Source organism: Silurus meridionalis, chromosome 1 (genome assembly GCF_014805685.1).
Source record: "Silurus meridionalis isolate SWU-2019-XX chromosome 1, ASM1480568v1, whole genome shotgun sequence".
NCBI classification, from domain to species: Eukaryota; Metazoa; Chordata; class Actinopteri; order Siluriformes; family Siluridae; genus Silurus; species Silurus meridionalis.
Window position 1 is genome coordinate 33,952,749 of NC_060884.1, and position 17,224 is coordinate 33,969,972.

Here is a 17,224-nt window from a genome sequence, read left to right on the forward strand (position 1 = left end):
TAGATAGATAGATAGATAGATAGATAGATAGATAGATAGATAGATAGATAGATAGATAGATAGATAGATAGATAGATAGATAGATGTTAATGTAGACTATTTTATTCTTGTTTTTTTTATCATTTTTAATTTAATTATTTTAACAAAAAAAAAACATGGTGTTTTGCATGTCATTGTTACATTACAGCACACTGAATATCTTTCTTTGCATATCCCAGTGATGTTAGGAAGAAAGAAATATGTGAATGGGTGAAAATGACATAAAACACAAAACTCAGTGAGACCAGGATCAGAGACAAAATCACTCTGATATAAACACTATTAATGTGATGGTGTGTGGAAGGTTAGTGTTTATTCTCAGCAGTGAGTGTTTACTGAGGGAGAGGGGATGAGTCAGGAGAGAGAGAGAGAGAGAGAGAGAGAGAGAGAGAGAGAGAGAGAGAGAGAGAGAGAGAGAGATAAAGGGTAGTTATTCATACACAAAATAACATTTATATTCATGGCACTTAGCAGACACTCAACTTACTAAAGTGCTTTAAGTCTTTATCAATGAATAAATAAACACTGGTTCACTACATTACAGAATTAAGACCCCATTAACTACAAACACTGCTGAGAGGATTTACATCGCAACAGAAACACAGCAAATCAGGAAAAGTGCAGGTTTAAGTGTTTCAATCAAATCTGTCTCATAAGTGTGTAATTTACAGTGTGAGGGTTTGTGTGTATGTGTGTGTGTGTGTGTGTGTGTGTGTGTGTGTGTGTGTGTGTGTGTGTGTGTGTGTGTGGGAGTTTGGGAGATGAAAACAAAAACACCACTAACAAAAGAGCTGTTGAAGTGAGTAATGAGGTGTGATCAACTCAGGCCTCAGAAATAAATCTGCACTTCTACATAACAAAGACACAAAACCAACAAAATACACAAACTGTCAGAGAAACAACACAATCCTGCATCTACTGAGGACTCATTCATTCACCCACTCACTCATTCATCCACTTATAAACTCACTCATTCACTCACTCACTCACTCACTCACTCACTCACTCACTCACTCACCACACACACTCACTCACTCACTCACTCACCACACTCACACACTCACTCACTCACTCACTCACCACCACTCACTCACACACTCACTCACTCACTCACTCACTCACCACTCACTCACTCACTCACACCACACACTCACTCACTCACTCACCACACACACACTCACTCACCACTCACTCACCACCTCACTCACTCACTCACCACTCACACACTCACTCACTCACTCACCACTCACCACCACTCACTCACTCACACCTCACTCACTCACTCACACTCACTCACCACACACACACTCACTCACCACCTCACTCACTCACACTCACCACTCACTCACCACTCACTCACACACACTCACTCACCACCACTCACTCACACTCACTCACTCACTCACTCACTCACTCACTCACTCACACCACTCACACTCACTCACCACACACACACTCACTCACTCACTCACTCACTCACCACTCACTCACACACTCACTCACACACACCACTCACTCACTCACTCACCACACTCACCACCACTCACTCACACACTCACTCACCACACACTCACTCACCTCACACACTCACACACACTCACTCACACACTCACTCACTTACTCACACATTCACACACTCACTCACTCACTTACACACTCACTCACTCACACACTCACTCACTTACTCACACACTCACACACTCACTCACTCACTCACACACACACACTCACTCACTCACTCACCACTCACTCACTCACACACTCACTCACTCACACACACCTCACTCACTCACTCACACACTCACTCAGTCACTCACACACTCACTCACTCACCACCACACTCACACACTCACTCACTCACACACTCACTCACACACTCACACACTCACTCCACACTCACTCACTTACTCACCACTCACTCACTACTCACTCACACACTCATTTACTCACTCACTCACTCACTCACACACCACTCACCACTCACCACCACACACTCACCCACTTATTCACTTACTCACCACCACCACCACACACACTCACTCATTTACTCACTCACTCACCACCACCACTCACTCACTCACCACACACCACCACCACCACACACTCACTCAGTCACTCACCACTCACTCACCACTCACCACTCACCACTCACTCACACCACACACTCACACACCACCACTCACTCACCACCACACACCACTCACCACCACCACACACTCACCCACTTATTCACTCACCACCACTCACCACCACTCACACTCATTTACTCACTCACTCACTCACTCACTCACTCACTCCACACACTCACTCACTCACTCACTCACCACCACTCACACACTCACCCACTTATTCACTCACTCACTCACTACTCACACACTCATTTACTCACTCACCACTCACCACTCACCACTCACCACCACACTCACTCACTCACTCACTCACCACTCACTCACACTCATTTACCCACTCATTCACCCACTTATTCACCCACTCACTCACCACTCACCACCACTCACCACTCACTCATTCACCTACTTATTCACCCACTTACTCATTCACCCACTCACTCACTCACTCACTCACTCACTCACTCACCACCACTCACTTACTTACACACTCACTCATCCACCCACTCACTTATTTACCCACTTATTCACCCACTCACTCACTCACTCACCACTCACTCACTCACACACTCACCACTCACTCACTCATCCACTCATTCACTCACCACTCACTCACCATTCACCCACTTATTCACCCGCTAATTTACCCTCTCACTCACTCACTCACTCACTCACTCACTCACTCACCACCACTCACTCACTCACTCACCACTCACCCACCCACCCACTCACCATTCACCCACTTATTCACCCACTTATTCACTCACTCACTCATTTACTCACTCACCACTCACTCATTCACCCACTCACTCACTCACTTACTCACTCACTCATCCACCCACTCACTTATTTACCCACTTATTCACCCACCCACTCACTCACACTCACTCACTCACTCACTCACTGACCTACTTATTTACACACTCACTCACTCACTCACTCACTCACTTACTCACTCACTCACTCATTCACCCACTCACTCATTTACCCACTTATTCACCCACCCACCGACCCACTCACTCACTCATTTACCTACTTATTCACTCACTTACTCTCTCACTCACTCAATCAATTGTTCAACCTGTTACTTTATCACTTACTCAATCGTTCAATCAGTGAATCATTCATTCGTTCATAAAAATCACATCATGGAGATGTTATAGAATCTGCTGCAGTTTTTCTCACACAGGAAGGAAAAAGGGAAGAAAGGAAGAAAATATAATGAAGGAAAGATTTATAATAAATAAATACATTTCTAAAGAATTTTCAATTTTTAAACAAATAAATAAAAATAAATAAGAAACAATGAATTAAAAAAAAAAGAATAATAAAATTCATGATTGTGGAAAGCTGCAGTAAATCATTTCTGCTGAACAACAAACTGAAGTGAATCCCAGACACGACACTCAGTAAACATACCCTATTGTTGTGTTTTTTTCAGGTTTTTTTCCGGGTTTATTTTTTTTTTTTATTTATTTAATTATTTAATTTTTGTCTTTTCATTTTTTTGTATTTGGGACATTTTTTGACATTTTTTTATCTCTTAAATGGATTTTCTGAAGGTTTATGGCGTTTATTCTGAGTATGTGATGTGGCTGAAAGCTGGAGGTCTGAGAGCTGATGCAGTGCTGCAGTAAAAGCAGGCCAACATTTTTCAACCTCCCTCCCACCCCCGCAGTGTGAAAGTGGAACGATCCAAATCTTTTATTAGATTTTAAAAGCAGGTTAGAAGAAGAACAAAGGAATCATGTACCAGAAACTACTACTCTGTGGAGAACCTCTGCACCACTGTAGAGAACCTCTGCACCACTGTTTAGAGAACCTCTGCACCACTGTGGAGATCCTCTGTACCACTCTGTGAAGAACCTCTGCACCACTGTTTAGAGAACCTCTGCACCACTGTTTAGAGAACCTCTGCACCACTGTGGAGATCCTCTGTACCACTCTGTGAAGAACCTCTGCACCACTGTTTAGAGAACCTCTGCACCACTGTTTAGAGAACCTCTGCACCACTGTTTAGAGAACCTCTGCACCACTGTGGAGATCCTCTGTACCACTCTGTGAAGAACCTCTGCACCACTGTTTAGAGAACCTCTGCACCACTGTTTAGAGAACCTCTGCACCACTGTTTAGAGAACCTCTGCACCACTGTTTAGAGAACCTCTGCACCACTGTGGAGATCCTCTGTACCACTCTGTGAAGAACCTCTGCACCACTGTTTAGAGAACCTCTGCACCACTGTTTAGAGAACCTCTGCACCACTGTTTAGAGAACCTCTGTACCTTTGTGTGGAGAACCAGCTTTTTACATAATAAATGGATCTGGAGAAGATTGGTTCTGTAGAACACTGCTCAGTAGAAGATTTAATTTGTAAAGCACTCACTTTGTGGAGAACCATTTTGTAGAAAACTATTCTGTAGAGAACCTGCTCTGTAAGGAACTGCTCTTTGAAAGATGTCGCTGTAGAAACTATGAAATAACGTTACATTTTTATCCATTTACAGTTACATGCGTGCGTGCCAGACTTCAAACTTTAGTTTTAATCTAATTGGTGACGTCAATATTTTTCAGACTGTTTTCAGACCATCAACCTGTTTCTCGTCATTGTGCAGCTTTTTCAGTCCACTGGTGTATCATTTCCTGTCTCTCACACACCACAGACGTAGACTAGTTTCTGAAGCTCACAATGAGCAGAGCAGAAGGCAGTAAGAAGTCTGGGGTTAACGTGGATGAGACAGAGGGAGTCAGTGATGAGAACATTCCTGATCATCATCATCTTTTCTCTGCTTGTGTTCTATATGGTGGATCTTCAGCCTGGACACATTCATTAGAGAACAACATTTTAATTCGTTTTGTATGAATGTATTAATTAGGGCTGTCAAAATGCAAATTTGTTTTCATGCTGCACGAATTTCTTTTTGACCATTTTTAATAAAAATAGAAATAAATAAATAAATATAAAACAGGCGACAATAAACCTTCAGCGCAACACACGTTCATTCACGAAGTCTTTTCTTTGCTTGGATATATTACATAAATAAATAAATAAATAAATAAGCTGATAACTGATAAAATTATGTTTTATCACTAAACATTTGTTTTACTGATGCGCCAAGTCCAAATCAGCACAGAAATCCGCCATGACGAAACACAATTTATCCTCTAGGGGTCGACAAACGCACCGGCGCATTTTCTGCTATTTTTTCCTCAAAACGCCGAAACGAACATAAATCACTGCCTCTTTTTGATCGTACAGATTAGAGCAATACATCATTCGGTCTACTTTTATTTGTACGCACTCCTTTATATCCTTTGATGTCACCCAAATGAGAATGGATTCTCCTTTTGAGTCTGGTTCCTCTCAAGGTTTCTTCCTCATAACAGCTAAGGGATAAGATTTTTCTTCACCATAGTCTCCATGGCTGCTCATCAGGGATAAACACACACCATTTCCCTTCACTCTTTAATTCTGTAAAGCTGCTTTGAGACAATGTGTGTTGTGAAAAGTGCTATAAAAATAAACTTGACTTGACACTCATAATAACAACAAAACGTTATGCTTTTGTAAAGTAGGGAAAACAGACAGGGGGCGCTCTCTGCCATCTCTCTCTCCTGTCCATAGACACACATAAAACACCCTGAATCTCAGTGAATATTTGCCGTACAGGCATAATAAATATATGTATAGAAAGCTCTAAAAGTCTAAATAAATAAATAAATAATAAATGTAATAAATTAATATAAGAGGTACAGTTTCTCTGGAATCACGTAATTAACCGTCCGTGTAGAAACATAGCAAATAAAAAAACGTTTGGTGTTCTGATGATTTACGTCATTTAAAACAAGACAAGAATATTTAGTCTTTATGCTCTATGTTGAGTTTGGTTTTACTAATAATAAACAAGCATTTGCTTAAAGCATCAATATTTCTCCATCTTCATGTTGTCTAGGGCAGAGATCCCCAACCTTTTTTGCGCCACGGACCGGTTTAATGTCGGACAATATTTTCACAGACCGGTCTTTAAGGTGTGAAAAATTCAACAAAATTAAATTATACGACCATAAAAACTGGTATTTTCTAAATCTAATAATAAACGTGAATCCACTGTGTTGTTGTTTGTTAATTTTTCTCTCTTGGGGGTTTCAATTTAGCGGTAATGTATTATGTGTTAGCGGCCGGAGCTCCTTTAAGAAGGTAGTGGATGGAGGTAAGACATGTGACCGGAGCTCCTTTAAGAAGGTAGTGGATGGAGGTAAGACATGTGACCGGAGCCCCTTTAAGAAGGTAGTGGATGCAGGTAAGAATGTGACCGGAGCTCCTTTAAGAAGGTAGTGGATGGAGGTAAGACATGTAACCGGAGCTCCTTTAAGAAGGTAGTGGATGGAGGTAAGACATGTGACCGGAGCTCCTTTAAGAAGGTAGTGGATGGAGGTAAGTCATGTGACCGGAGCTCCTTTAAGAAGGTAGTGGATGGAGGTAAGACATGTGACCGGAGCTCCTTTAAGAAGGTAGTGGATGGAGGTAAGACATGTGACCGGAGCTCCTTTAAGAAGGTAGTGGATGGAGGTAAGACATGTGACGGAGCTCCTTTAAGAAGGTAGTGGATGGAGGTAAGACATGTGACCGGAGCTCCTTTAAGAAGGTAGTGGATGGAGGTAAGACATGTGACCGGAGCTCCTTTAAGAAGGTAGTGGATGGAGGTAAGACAAGTGACCGAGGCATCATGACCTGCATCAAGAGTGAGTGATAGACAGATGTGGAGGAGAGAATCCGGTCATTTTCCAAAATAAAACATCGTTTAGAATCAGATCATAAATAAAACGGAAATAATGTAAGTTATGGATTCTTTCTGTGCGGCCCGTTACTATTTGACCCACGGACCAGTGCTGGTTCTCGGCCTGGGGGTTGGGGACCACTGGATTAGAGTTTTAAAAACTTGAAATGTGTTAATTTTAGGTACATTTAGAACAGCAAGATTAAATATTGTTATTGATTGACAGCTTTTTACTGAAGTGCAAGTCAGACCCCAAACTTTACGTATAGTCAGAACTTTAACTTTAACCAGAGTCTCCATACCCCCCTGTCCTCTACATCTGCCCCTTTCACACCAACCATCAAGGACATGCAGGCTTCTCTCACCACATCCATAAACCTCCTCCTTGGTCTTCGTCTTTTCCTCCTTCCTGGTGTCTCCATCCTCAGCATTCTTCTACTAATATACCCCATGTCCCTCCTCTGCACATGTCCAAACCATCACTAGTCAACACATTTCTATCCCCATCCTTTATTGCTCTAACTTGCAGCACATCCTTCCCAGCTCGGTTCCTCTGCCTGGACAATCGCTACAAATCCTTCTCTCCTTACTATCCAACTTCTCCTACTGTTCCTCATATGCCTTTTCCTTGACTTTCGCCACATCCCTCTTTACCTGCTGCTGCATCTCCTTGTTCTCCTGCCTACTTTTCTCATCACTCTGTTGATCCCAATTCTTTTTCTCCAACCTCTTTCTCCTTCTGCTCTCCTGCACTTCCTCCTTTCTCCTTACATATTCCCTTTCTTCTGTCTAATGGATTCCTGTTGCTCTCCTTTCTTTGCTTTCTTTCTTCCCTTGAGCTTTTATTTTTTTATTTTTTGTCCCCATCTTCCATGTTTTTTTATTTATTCCTTCACACTGAGTCGTCTGAATTACAGAGTACACAATAAATACAAATAGTATTTTAGTGTGTGTGTGTGTGTGTGTGTGTGTGTGTGTGTGTGTGTGTGTGTGTGTGTGTGTGTGTGTGTGTAGTCTTTCTTTAAGCTCACATAAGCTGTATATTAAACACTGAAGTTTTTTAGGCTAATGTGCCTGTACCATTTGTGCTTTGTCTCGCCCCTGAGGCTTTAATCCCCCTCTCTCTCTCTCTCTCTCTCTCTCTCTCTCTCTCTCTCTCTCTTTTTCTCTCTCTCTCTCATACACACATCACATGCATCATTAGCGTTTGCACAATTAGTGCACGTTCTCGCGATGTAATCATTACTGTACTACATTGCATTAGTTCCACTAACAGTAGCAGATACAGTTTGTTCTAAAACACTCACATATTTTTTAGACTCCTGCTGGTCTGAGATGAAATAAAAAAAACAGATGGTGGATTTTATTCCTAAATGATATACTACAAAATTAAATATCAATATTAAAAGCTCATTATTAGATTAGATCTTATGCTCTGCTTTTCTGTTTTTTGAGACACATGAATGTTTCTATTGTTTCGGTAAGACAAAAACACAACAATTGTAGAGTGAATGAGTGGAAAAAGTGTCCTAATGGGACCTAAAGTATCCAAAAGGGATCTTTTGTAAGATAGAGATGAGAAGTGATTAGACTCCCTCATCCCCACACTCACACATGGAGGTGGAAGTTTAATGGTTTGGGGTTGTTTTGGAGCAGGGAAGGTTCCGGAAAGTAAAGAAAACCAACATGGCTCCCATTCCATACTTCAACACCATGCAGTTCCGTCTGGACTGCAGCTCATTGGAATCGTCTTCACTGTACAACAAGACGATGCGTCAAAGCTACAAATACGTCTAAACTCTATAAGTGTTATTTCAAAAGTAAACAGACGCCTGGAGTGATATCCAGCATGGAACCACCTGCCCAGTCACCACACCTAAATGTTACTGAACTGCTCTGAGATGAACAAGAAACCTCCAACTAGTAACACTTTTCTTTGAGTTGTTTGTCTTGGTGAACCGATGAATTATTTTTTTTTTTTGGAAGCTAGGAACCTTGAATTATCCAGCAAAAACAAACAAACCAACAAACAAAAAAAATGTTTATAGAACTGAAAAAGTATCCTGAATATTTAATAAAACACCCTTTTACAGAAAAAAAGAACACTTACTAATCCACAGCTGCCCGTAAGAAAGCTTTTTATTGAGATGAACAACTTTTAATTATCTAATGAAGCTTTAAAGAACACATTATGGAGTAAAGAACTTTTAATTATCAATGGTAGTTTTTAAAAAATTCGTAATGGAAATAAAGAACCATTACGTCTCCAGTGAATCAGTAACAAAAAAACTTTTATGAAGCAAAGAACCATGACATATCCAGCAGAGCCTTAAAGAACCTATTAAGGAAATGAACAACCTTTATTTATCCAGTGCCATCTTTAGAGAACATTTTATGGGGATGAAGAACCCTCCAGCATTCGATTAAATATTAAAGAACGCTTTATGAGATAAGGAACCCCTTAGTTATCCAGTGCTGTCCTTAAAAAACCCTTAATGGAAATTAAGCACCCTACAGTATCTGATGAAGCTTTAAAACCATTCATAAAACTGACGAACCCTTAATCATCCCGCAAAGCCCTAAAGAACCTTTTATGGAAATGAAGACCTCTTTATTATGCCTTAAGGAACCTATTACTTATCCAGTAATCTGTTTAGAAACTTCAGGAGAACACCTTTTTTCAAAAATAAACCCCATTTGGATCATCTAAAAAGCTCACTGAACCCATCATGAAAACTTGAGCAAAAACTTCAATGTTAGCTCAACGCTAGCTATTATAGCTAAAGCTAGTCACAAGTGTAACAACAAAGTAACAGATATGCCGAGGTTTGTCTCTAATGTCGATATTTACCTCAGTTATGTTGAATAATGCTAATAGAGACAAAATTTACAACATGTTTAGCCTTGAATGTGGCTCAGTATTAGTTCCCTAGCAACAGTTACCTCACCAGTGGTGGGCTGTCAGGGCAAGTAAAGTCTTCTCTGCTGGTCTAAACACTATCAGAAGCACTGACCTACATTTACAACCTAAATTCTAATATTTGTTCTATGAAATTGTATTCATTTATTCCCAACACTTTATTGTCTTTATTTCGTAGAGTTTCTCTCGGCTGCACTGCTTCCAGTACGTGTATATGGAGGTTAGATTTTTTGTCCAATCAGATTTCAGCCTCTATGTGCTGCCATGTCAATCTAATCTGCCCAGGGCCTTCAGAATCAGTAGTGCTGGCCGATGTACCTTAGACTATATTAGCATTGGATCTGTTTCTTTAACCAATCAGCTAGCTTGCCCAGAATAGCGTCAGCTTATTTCTGTCCTCTGTTTGGTTGGTTAGATGGAAATGGTTACCCCCAAGTTCGACTGGTAAAACACGTGTGTAGCTCTGCACACATTAATACATCTGAGTTAGACTTTTTTTTACACCTATGAAGGAAGAGAAATAAATTTGGTTTTGGACATACTTAAAAATACATTTTGAAGAAAAGCTAGAGATCGCGAGGAGGTTGGCCAACCCTGAAGCTAGCTAGCGTGTCTCAGCCCGGGAAAGGGTTTGTTCTCCACCAGTGAATACGAGCGGTACCACTGGATTACAGCCTCTGAGGGGCGCTGCACATTATGAGTCTGCATCTCTGGTGAGTGGGTGTTACTTTATTTACATGTTTATGTTTTTGTCATGTTATTAGACAAATATTGATTGTGAACTGCTCCAGATGTTGTAGGTGCACAGTTGTGGTTGAAGTGTAGAGGTTTGGAGTCTTAACTGGGTTTGTTGATTTAGTAAAATGGTTTTCACCTCCATATGTGACATGTCTCTCTCTCTGTAATGCCACGTGTTGTTATATTGTGTTTTGTATTGTATTGATGGTTTCTATAATTGTGATGTGATAGTTGTGGTATTAAGAGGTGGATTAAGTCGGGTACGTCCCCACTGAAGGCCCAGATACCAAATGCACGGCCCTCCACTGCTCAGAACATACTTAAGCTGACTAATTTGTGCTAGCCCAACTAAGAAAGTTCAGAAACTAGGGAATAATCAAAGTTAGCTAAAATATTGTTATGACTTTTTAATAAACAAAGTTAAAACTGAATTAGACATGTTTTTCACAATGTTTACCTCAGATATGTTGCTAAAATGTTAAAAATAAAAACAAGTAAAGACTAGATTAAATATATAGTTACATTTCGCTTTGATTACCATCTTTGGATACACTTATATACATATAACTATATCTACACTGTTTACCTCAGATGTGCTGTTAACGTGTAAAAAATACATAAATATATAAATGAATTAATAAATAAATAAATAAGTGGATAAATAAATAAAAGATGCATAAAGACGCAAAAGGTATTGATCTCTAGCCTCAGAAGATACTATCTTCTCCTCAGTGTACTGCAGATGCTCTTTAGTTCCTTAGCATCAGATTCCTTTGAAGGTAAAACACTACAATGTTTCTTATGATCAAATCTAACTACAGATTACACCATATGGACAAACGTTTCTGAACACCTGAGCACAAGATTGCTATGTGAACATCCAACTCCACATTTGTTGTTATAATGAACTTCACTCTTCTTGGAAGATGTTCCACTAGACTTTGTGGAGTTTTGTGTAATATTCATTCAGTGTTACAAAGGTGTTAGTAAAGTCTGGTAGGTGAGAAGGTGAGGAGGTGAAGGAAGAGAAGGTCTACATCTTACAACCTATGGAAAGCAGATCTTCAGAGAGCTGGATTTGTGCACAAGGGCATTGTCATGCTGGAACAAGTTCAAGTGTAGGGAAAATTGTATGCTTTATATAACACGTTCTATACAATTGTGATAAGAACCACATCTGGGTGGAAACATCAACTGTCCCGATAATTTTGTCCATAGAGCATAAGTATATGAGATATAGTTGTCAGGAAGATGTTTATACTCAGAATTACATTTTTAATCCCAACATTTGAAGAAAAAAGAAAAATCCCAAGATTAATGATTTAAAGAGTGAAAGGTTGGACTGTAAATAATCTCAGTGCTGCGTTAAATCCCTCACCTCATGGTGTAGAGAAGCGTGCCATCGTCCTGCAGCCTCAGCAGCTTGTTCGGCGTGGTCATGTTGTGTGCGATGGATTTCTTGCCGTTCAGGAAGAAGGTGTCTGGAGTCCAGATGTTGCTGGCCAGCAGGTTATTCAGAGGCAGCATCCCCATGGGCCCTTTGAAGCGCAAACGCTCATCCTTCCAACTTTGGCGGAAAAACACATCGATTGTGTACTCCTGCAGAAGAGAAAAAAAGATTCAGGGGCTGAGTAACATCTAACGAACCATCCGAATTTCTAACACAGTGACCCAGACATGCAGGATGTGCTTTGGAAATGAAGGATATTAGCATGATCTTAATAGTAATGCAGCAGGTTGATGAAAAAAAAAGAGTATGAGTTTTCAGAACAGAAAGGTTTGCATTCGGTTTCTCACCATCTCTGTATCTGACACAGGACCAAAGCTGGTGACGAAGATGTTGGTCTTGATCTCAGTCACCTTTTCTGTTCAAGGTCACACAGAGAAAATGGGTTTGATTATTACTGGATCAATTTAACTCTTACAACAGATTCCCCCAGGGGGAGGGGATTCGAGGATCAGCTGGACCATGGATGGAGAATGGAGAATGGTTAAATGAACAGATGGATCCTGGAGTGAATAATAAAGACATTCATCCAAAGACCGGTCAGAAGGCTTAAAAGTCTCAAAAGTTTTTTTAACGTATGATTTGCATGGTGCATATTTTATCCTTTTATAGCTACAATTCTTTGGTTTCAAATCTGTGGTACAAAGCAGCTACAAATGTAAAAATTAGTAACTAATTAATTAATTCATTATATTCTGGCAGCTTTTATTCCTTTGAAGAACATGTACATTTGAATGTTTAGTCTCCCTCTACTGCTTGAGAAATGAACTGCAATAAAAAATGTAAAAGCCTCCCACTTTCACCTATTTCTTCTCCCTAATACCACTTCCAGTTACCCCGCCTAATACTCCCTCTCCTTTACCCCTCCCTAATGCCACCTCCCCATTAACCCCCCTCCAATATCACTTCCACTATTACACTTACTCCAATATCACTACCACTATCATTCCTTATTTCAAATTTTTAATACCACCTCCTAATTACCACCTTAATAACTCCCCTCCACATTACCCCTCCTCAATACGCCTTCCCATTACCACTACTTAATTCCATGTTCAATACCCTACCTAATTCCATATCCCAAATAACCTTCGTTTTACTGCATCATAATTCCCCTCTCCAATACCAAACCAATGTACAACCCTTCTCTAATACCACCTGCATATTACCCTCCCCATTACCTTTCCAAAAAACTATCTTAAACATTTCTCTGTCTGTACCACCACCTAATTACCTCTTCCTAATTCCACCACCCAATTACCCCTTCCTAATTCCACCACCCAATTACCCCTTCCATAACCACCAGCTAATTACCTCTTCCTAATTACCTTTCCCTAATACCACCATCTAATTACACCTCCCTAATACCACCACCTAATTCTTCTTATTCTTCTTTCGGCTTTTCCCATTAGGGGCCGCCACAGCGAATCATCCGTCTCCATACCCCCCCTGTCCTCTACATCTGCCTCTTTTACACCAACTACCTGCATGTCTTCCCTCACCACATCCATTAACCTCCTACTTGGCCTTCCTATTTTCCTCCATCCTGGTGTCTCCATCCTCAGCATTCTCCTGCTGATATACCCCATGTCCCTCCTCTGCACATGTCCAAACCATCTCAAACCACCCCCTCACCTTGTCTCCAAAACGTCCTACATGCGCTGTTCCTCTAATAAACTCATTTCTAATCCTGTCTATCATTGTCACTGCCAATGAACATCTCAACATCTTCAGCTCTGCTACCTCCAGGTCCACCTCCTGTCTTTTAGTCAGTGCCACTGACTCTAAACCATACAACATCTCAGATCTCACCACAGTCCTATAAACTTTCTCTTTCACTCTCACAGATACTCTTCTATCATAAATCACTCCTGCTATCACTCTTCTCCACCCACTCCACCCTGCCTGCACTCTTTTCTTCACTTTTCTAACACACTGTCCATTACATTGCACTGTTGACCCCAGGTACCTGAACTCCTCCACCTTCTCCACCTCTTTTCCCTGCAACTGCACCCCTCCACTGCCCTCCCTCTCATTCACACACATGTACTCTGTCTTACTCCTACTGACTTTTAATCCCCTTCTCTCCAGCGTGTACCTCCACCTCTCCAGGCTCTTCTCAACCTGCTTTCTAGTCTCACCACGAATCACAATATCATCTGCAAACATCATAGTCCAGGGAGACTCCTGTCTGACCTCGTCCTTCAACCTGTCCATCACCACTGCAAACAGAAAAGGGCTCAGAGCCGATCCTTGATGCAGTTCCACCTCCACCTTGAACCAGTCTGTTGTTCCTACTGCACACTTCACTGCTGTCACACTGTCCTCATACATGTCCTGCACCACCCTCACATACTTCTCTGACACAACAGACTTCCTCATACAATACCACAACTCCTCTCTCCACCCTGTCGTACGCTTTCTCTAAATCCACAAACACACAATGCAACTCCTTCTGACCTTCTCTATACTTCTCCATCAACATTCTCAAAGCAAATAATGTGTCTGTGGTGGTCTTCCTTGGCATGAAACCATACTGCTGCTCACAGATGGTCACCTCTTCTCTCAGCCTGGCTTCCACTACTCTTTCCCATAACTTCATGGTGTGACTGATGAACTTTTTTCCCCTGTAGTTACTGCAGGTCTGCACATCTTAATTCTTAAAGATCAGTACCAGCACAATCCTTCTCCATTCCTCAGGCATCCTCTTACCTTCCAGAATCTTGTTAAATAACCTTGTTAAAAACTCCACTGCATCTCACCTAAACATCTCCATGCTTCTTCTGGTATGTCATCTGGTCCAACCGACTTTCCACTTTTTATCATCTTAATCGCTGCTCTCACTTCCTTCTTACTAATCCTATCCACTTCCTGCTTCACCATCTCCACATCATCCAACCTTCTCTCACTCTCATTTTCCTCATTCATTAGCTGCTCAGAATACTTCGTCCATCTTCTCGACACACTCTCCTCACTAGTCAACACATTTCCATCTGCATCCTTTATTGCTCTAACTTGCAGCACATCCTTCTCCCTTCTTTTTTCCAACCTCTTTCTCCTTATGCTTTCCTGCACTTCCTCATTCCACCACTACGTCTCTTTGTCTTCCTTTCTATTCCCAGATGTCACACCTAATACCTTCTTAGCTGTCTCCCTTATCACTTCTGCAGTAGTTCCCTAATCATCCAGCACCTCTTCACCACCACAGAGCCTCTGTCTGACCTCTCCCCTAAACCTCACACTACAGTCTTCCTCCTTCAGTTTCCACCATCTTATTCTTCTTGCAGTCCTCACTCTCCTCCTCTTCTTCTTTACCTCCAAAACCATCCTACAGATCACCATCTGATGCTGTCTAGCTACACTGTCCCCCGCCAACACCTTACAGTCTCCAATCTCCTTCAGGTTGCATCTTCTACATAGAAGAAGACGTACTCTTATACGTCACGCTATGATCCTCCTTCTTAAAATAAGTGTTCACCACTGCCATTTCCATCCTTTTAGCAAAATCTACCACCATCTGCCCTTCCACATTCCTCCCCTTAAAACCATACCTACCATCACATCCTCATCACCTCTGTTCCCTTCACCTACATGCCTCTTAAAGTCTGCCCCAATCACTAATCTTTCATTCCTATGTTCACCATCTACCACTTCATCTAACTAACTCCAGAATTTTTCCTTCTCCTCTATCTCATAATTAATTTGTGAAGCTTAAGCACTGATGACATTTATTATCACACTTCAACATCCAGCTTCAGCTCTATTATTAAACTCTTCCTTCAGAATCACCCCTACACCATTCCTCTTTCCAACCACGCCATGAAAGCACAGTTTAAACACCTCCAATGTTCCTGGTCTTACTCCCACTTACTTCCCACTGGTCTTACTTTCCACTTGGTCTCCTGAACACACAACATATCTACCTCTTTCCTCTCCATCATATCAGCTTCCTCTCTCCCTTTACCCGTCATAGTACCAACATTTAAAGTACCAACCCGAACCTCCACTCTTCTCCACTTCTCCTTTCCCTGCTGTCTCTGTAGACATCTTACTCCTCTCCTTCTCCTCCTTCGGCTAACAGTAGCCCAATTTCCACCGGTACCCTGTTGGTTAACGATACCTGTGGAGGTTGTTGGTAGCCCGGGCCTCGACGGATCTGGTGTAAAATTCTTATTCCTGATCCGCGTATTTGATTTGGCACATGTTCTATGCTTGATGTCCCTCATAACACAAACCTCCACATTTATCCGGGCTTGAGACCGGCACTAAGAGTGACCTGGATTGTGCAACCGCAATGTCTGGGTTTAATACCACCACCGAATTACCTCTCACTAATTCCACCACCAGGCCATGATTTCAGTGCACTTTTCACTCCACTTTTAATATTACAGACCGCACCTTTATTAATACACACTGCACCTTTAATATTACAGACCGCACCTTTAATATTACAGACCACCCCTTTAAAATTACAGACCACACCTTTAGTATTACAGACCACACCTTTAATATTACAGACCACACCTTTAATAATACACACCTCACATTTAATATAACAGACCGCACCCTTAATATTACAGACCACACCTTTAGTATTACAGACCGCACCTTTAATAATACACACCGCACCTTTAATATTACAAACCGTGCCTTTAATAATACACACTGCACATTTAATATTACAGGCCACACCTTTAATATTACAGACCGCACTATTTATGAAACAGACTACAAATGTGATATTACAGACCTCACCTTTAATATTACAAACTGCACCATTCATATTAGCAACCACCTTCACTGAACAAATGATTGCGTTCCGTTGCACTGCAATATTGTGGAATGTAATCATATCATATTCCAGGCTGTTTGTCGTGTGGATCTGTAATGTAATGTAATGTTTAAATATTACAAACGCTCCTTTATGAGCGCTGACCACCATCATTATCTCCCGATCTCCTCTGTGAAAAACGACGCCTCAGGAGATATATTCGTTTTAAATCTCATTTAAATCTCATCATCCAATGCTGTCTTTTGTCTGCGAGCATCACGAGGCAGCCGCTAGAGACGTGAGTTCTGCTGTACAGTGAATAAAGGAGGACAGGGTCTTTTTTCACTC

The 17,224-nt window shown here is 41.2% G+C and overlaps 2 protein-coding genes across 5 annotated transcripts in view; one reads left to right on the plus strand and one right to left on the minus strand.

Annotated features, from left to right (window-relative positions):
- The window catches only part of gabra5 (gamma-aminobutyric acid type A receptor subunit alpha5), a 51,052-nt gene that overhangs the window by 30,392 nt on the left and 3,436 nt on the right, over window positions 1–17,224 (minus strand). For both annotated transcript variants that reach the window (XM_046840546.1, XM_046840626.1), the window contains exons 4-5: window positions 12,396–12,463; window positions 11,977–12,197 (exon numbers count right to left, since the gene is read on the minus strand). In XM_046840546.1, coding sequence (XP_046696502.1) covers window positions 11,977–12,197; window positions 12,396–12,463 — 289 coding nt within the window. The remainder of the gene's footprint in view (window positions 1–11,976; window positions 12,198–12,395; window positions 12,464–17,224) is intronic.
- gabrb3 (gamma-aminobutyric acid type A receptor subunit beta3) overlaps window positions 1–17,224 on the plus strand; it is a 111,725-nt gene that overhangs the window by 19,089 nt on the left and 75,412 nt on the right. The window lies entirely within an intron of this gene.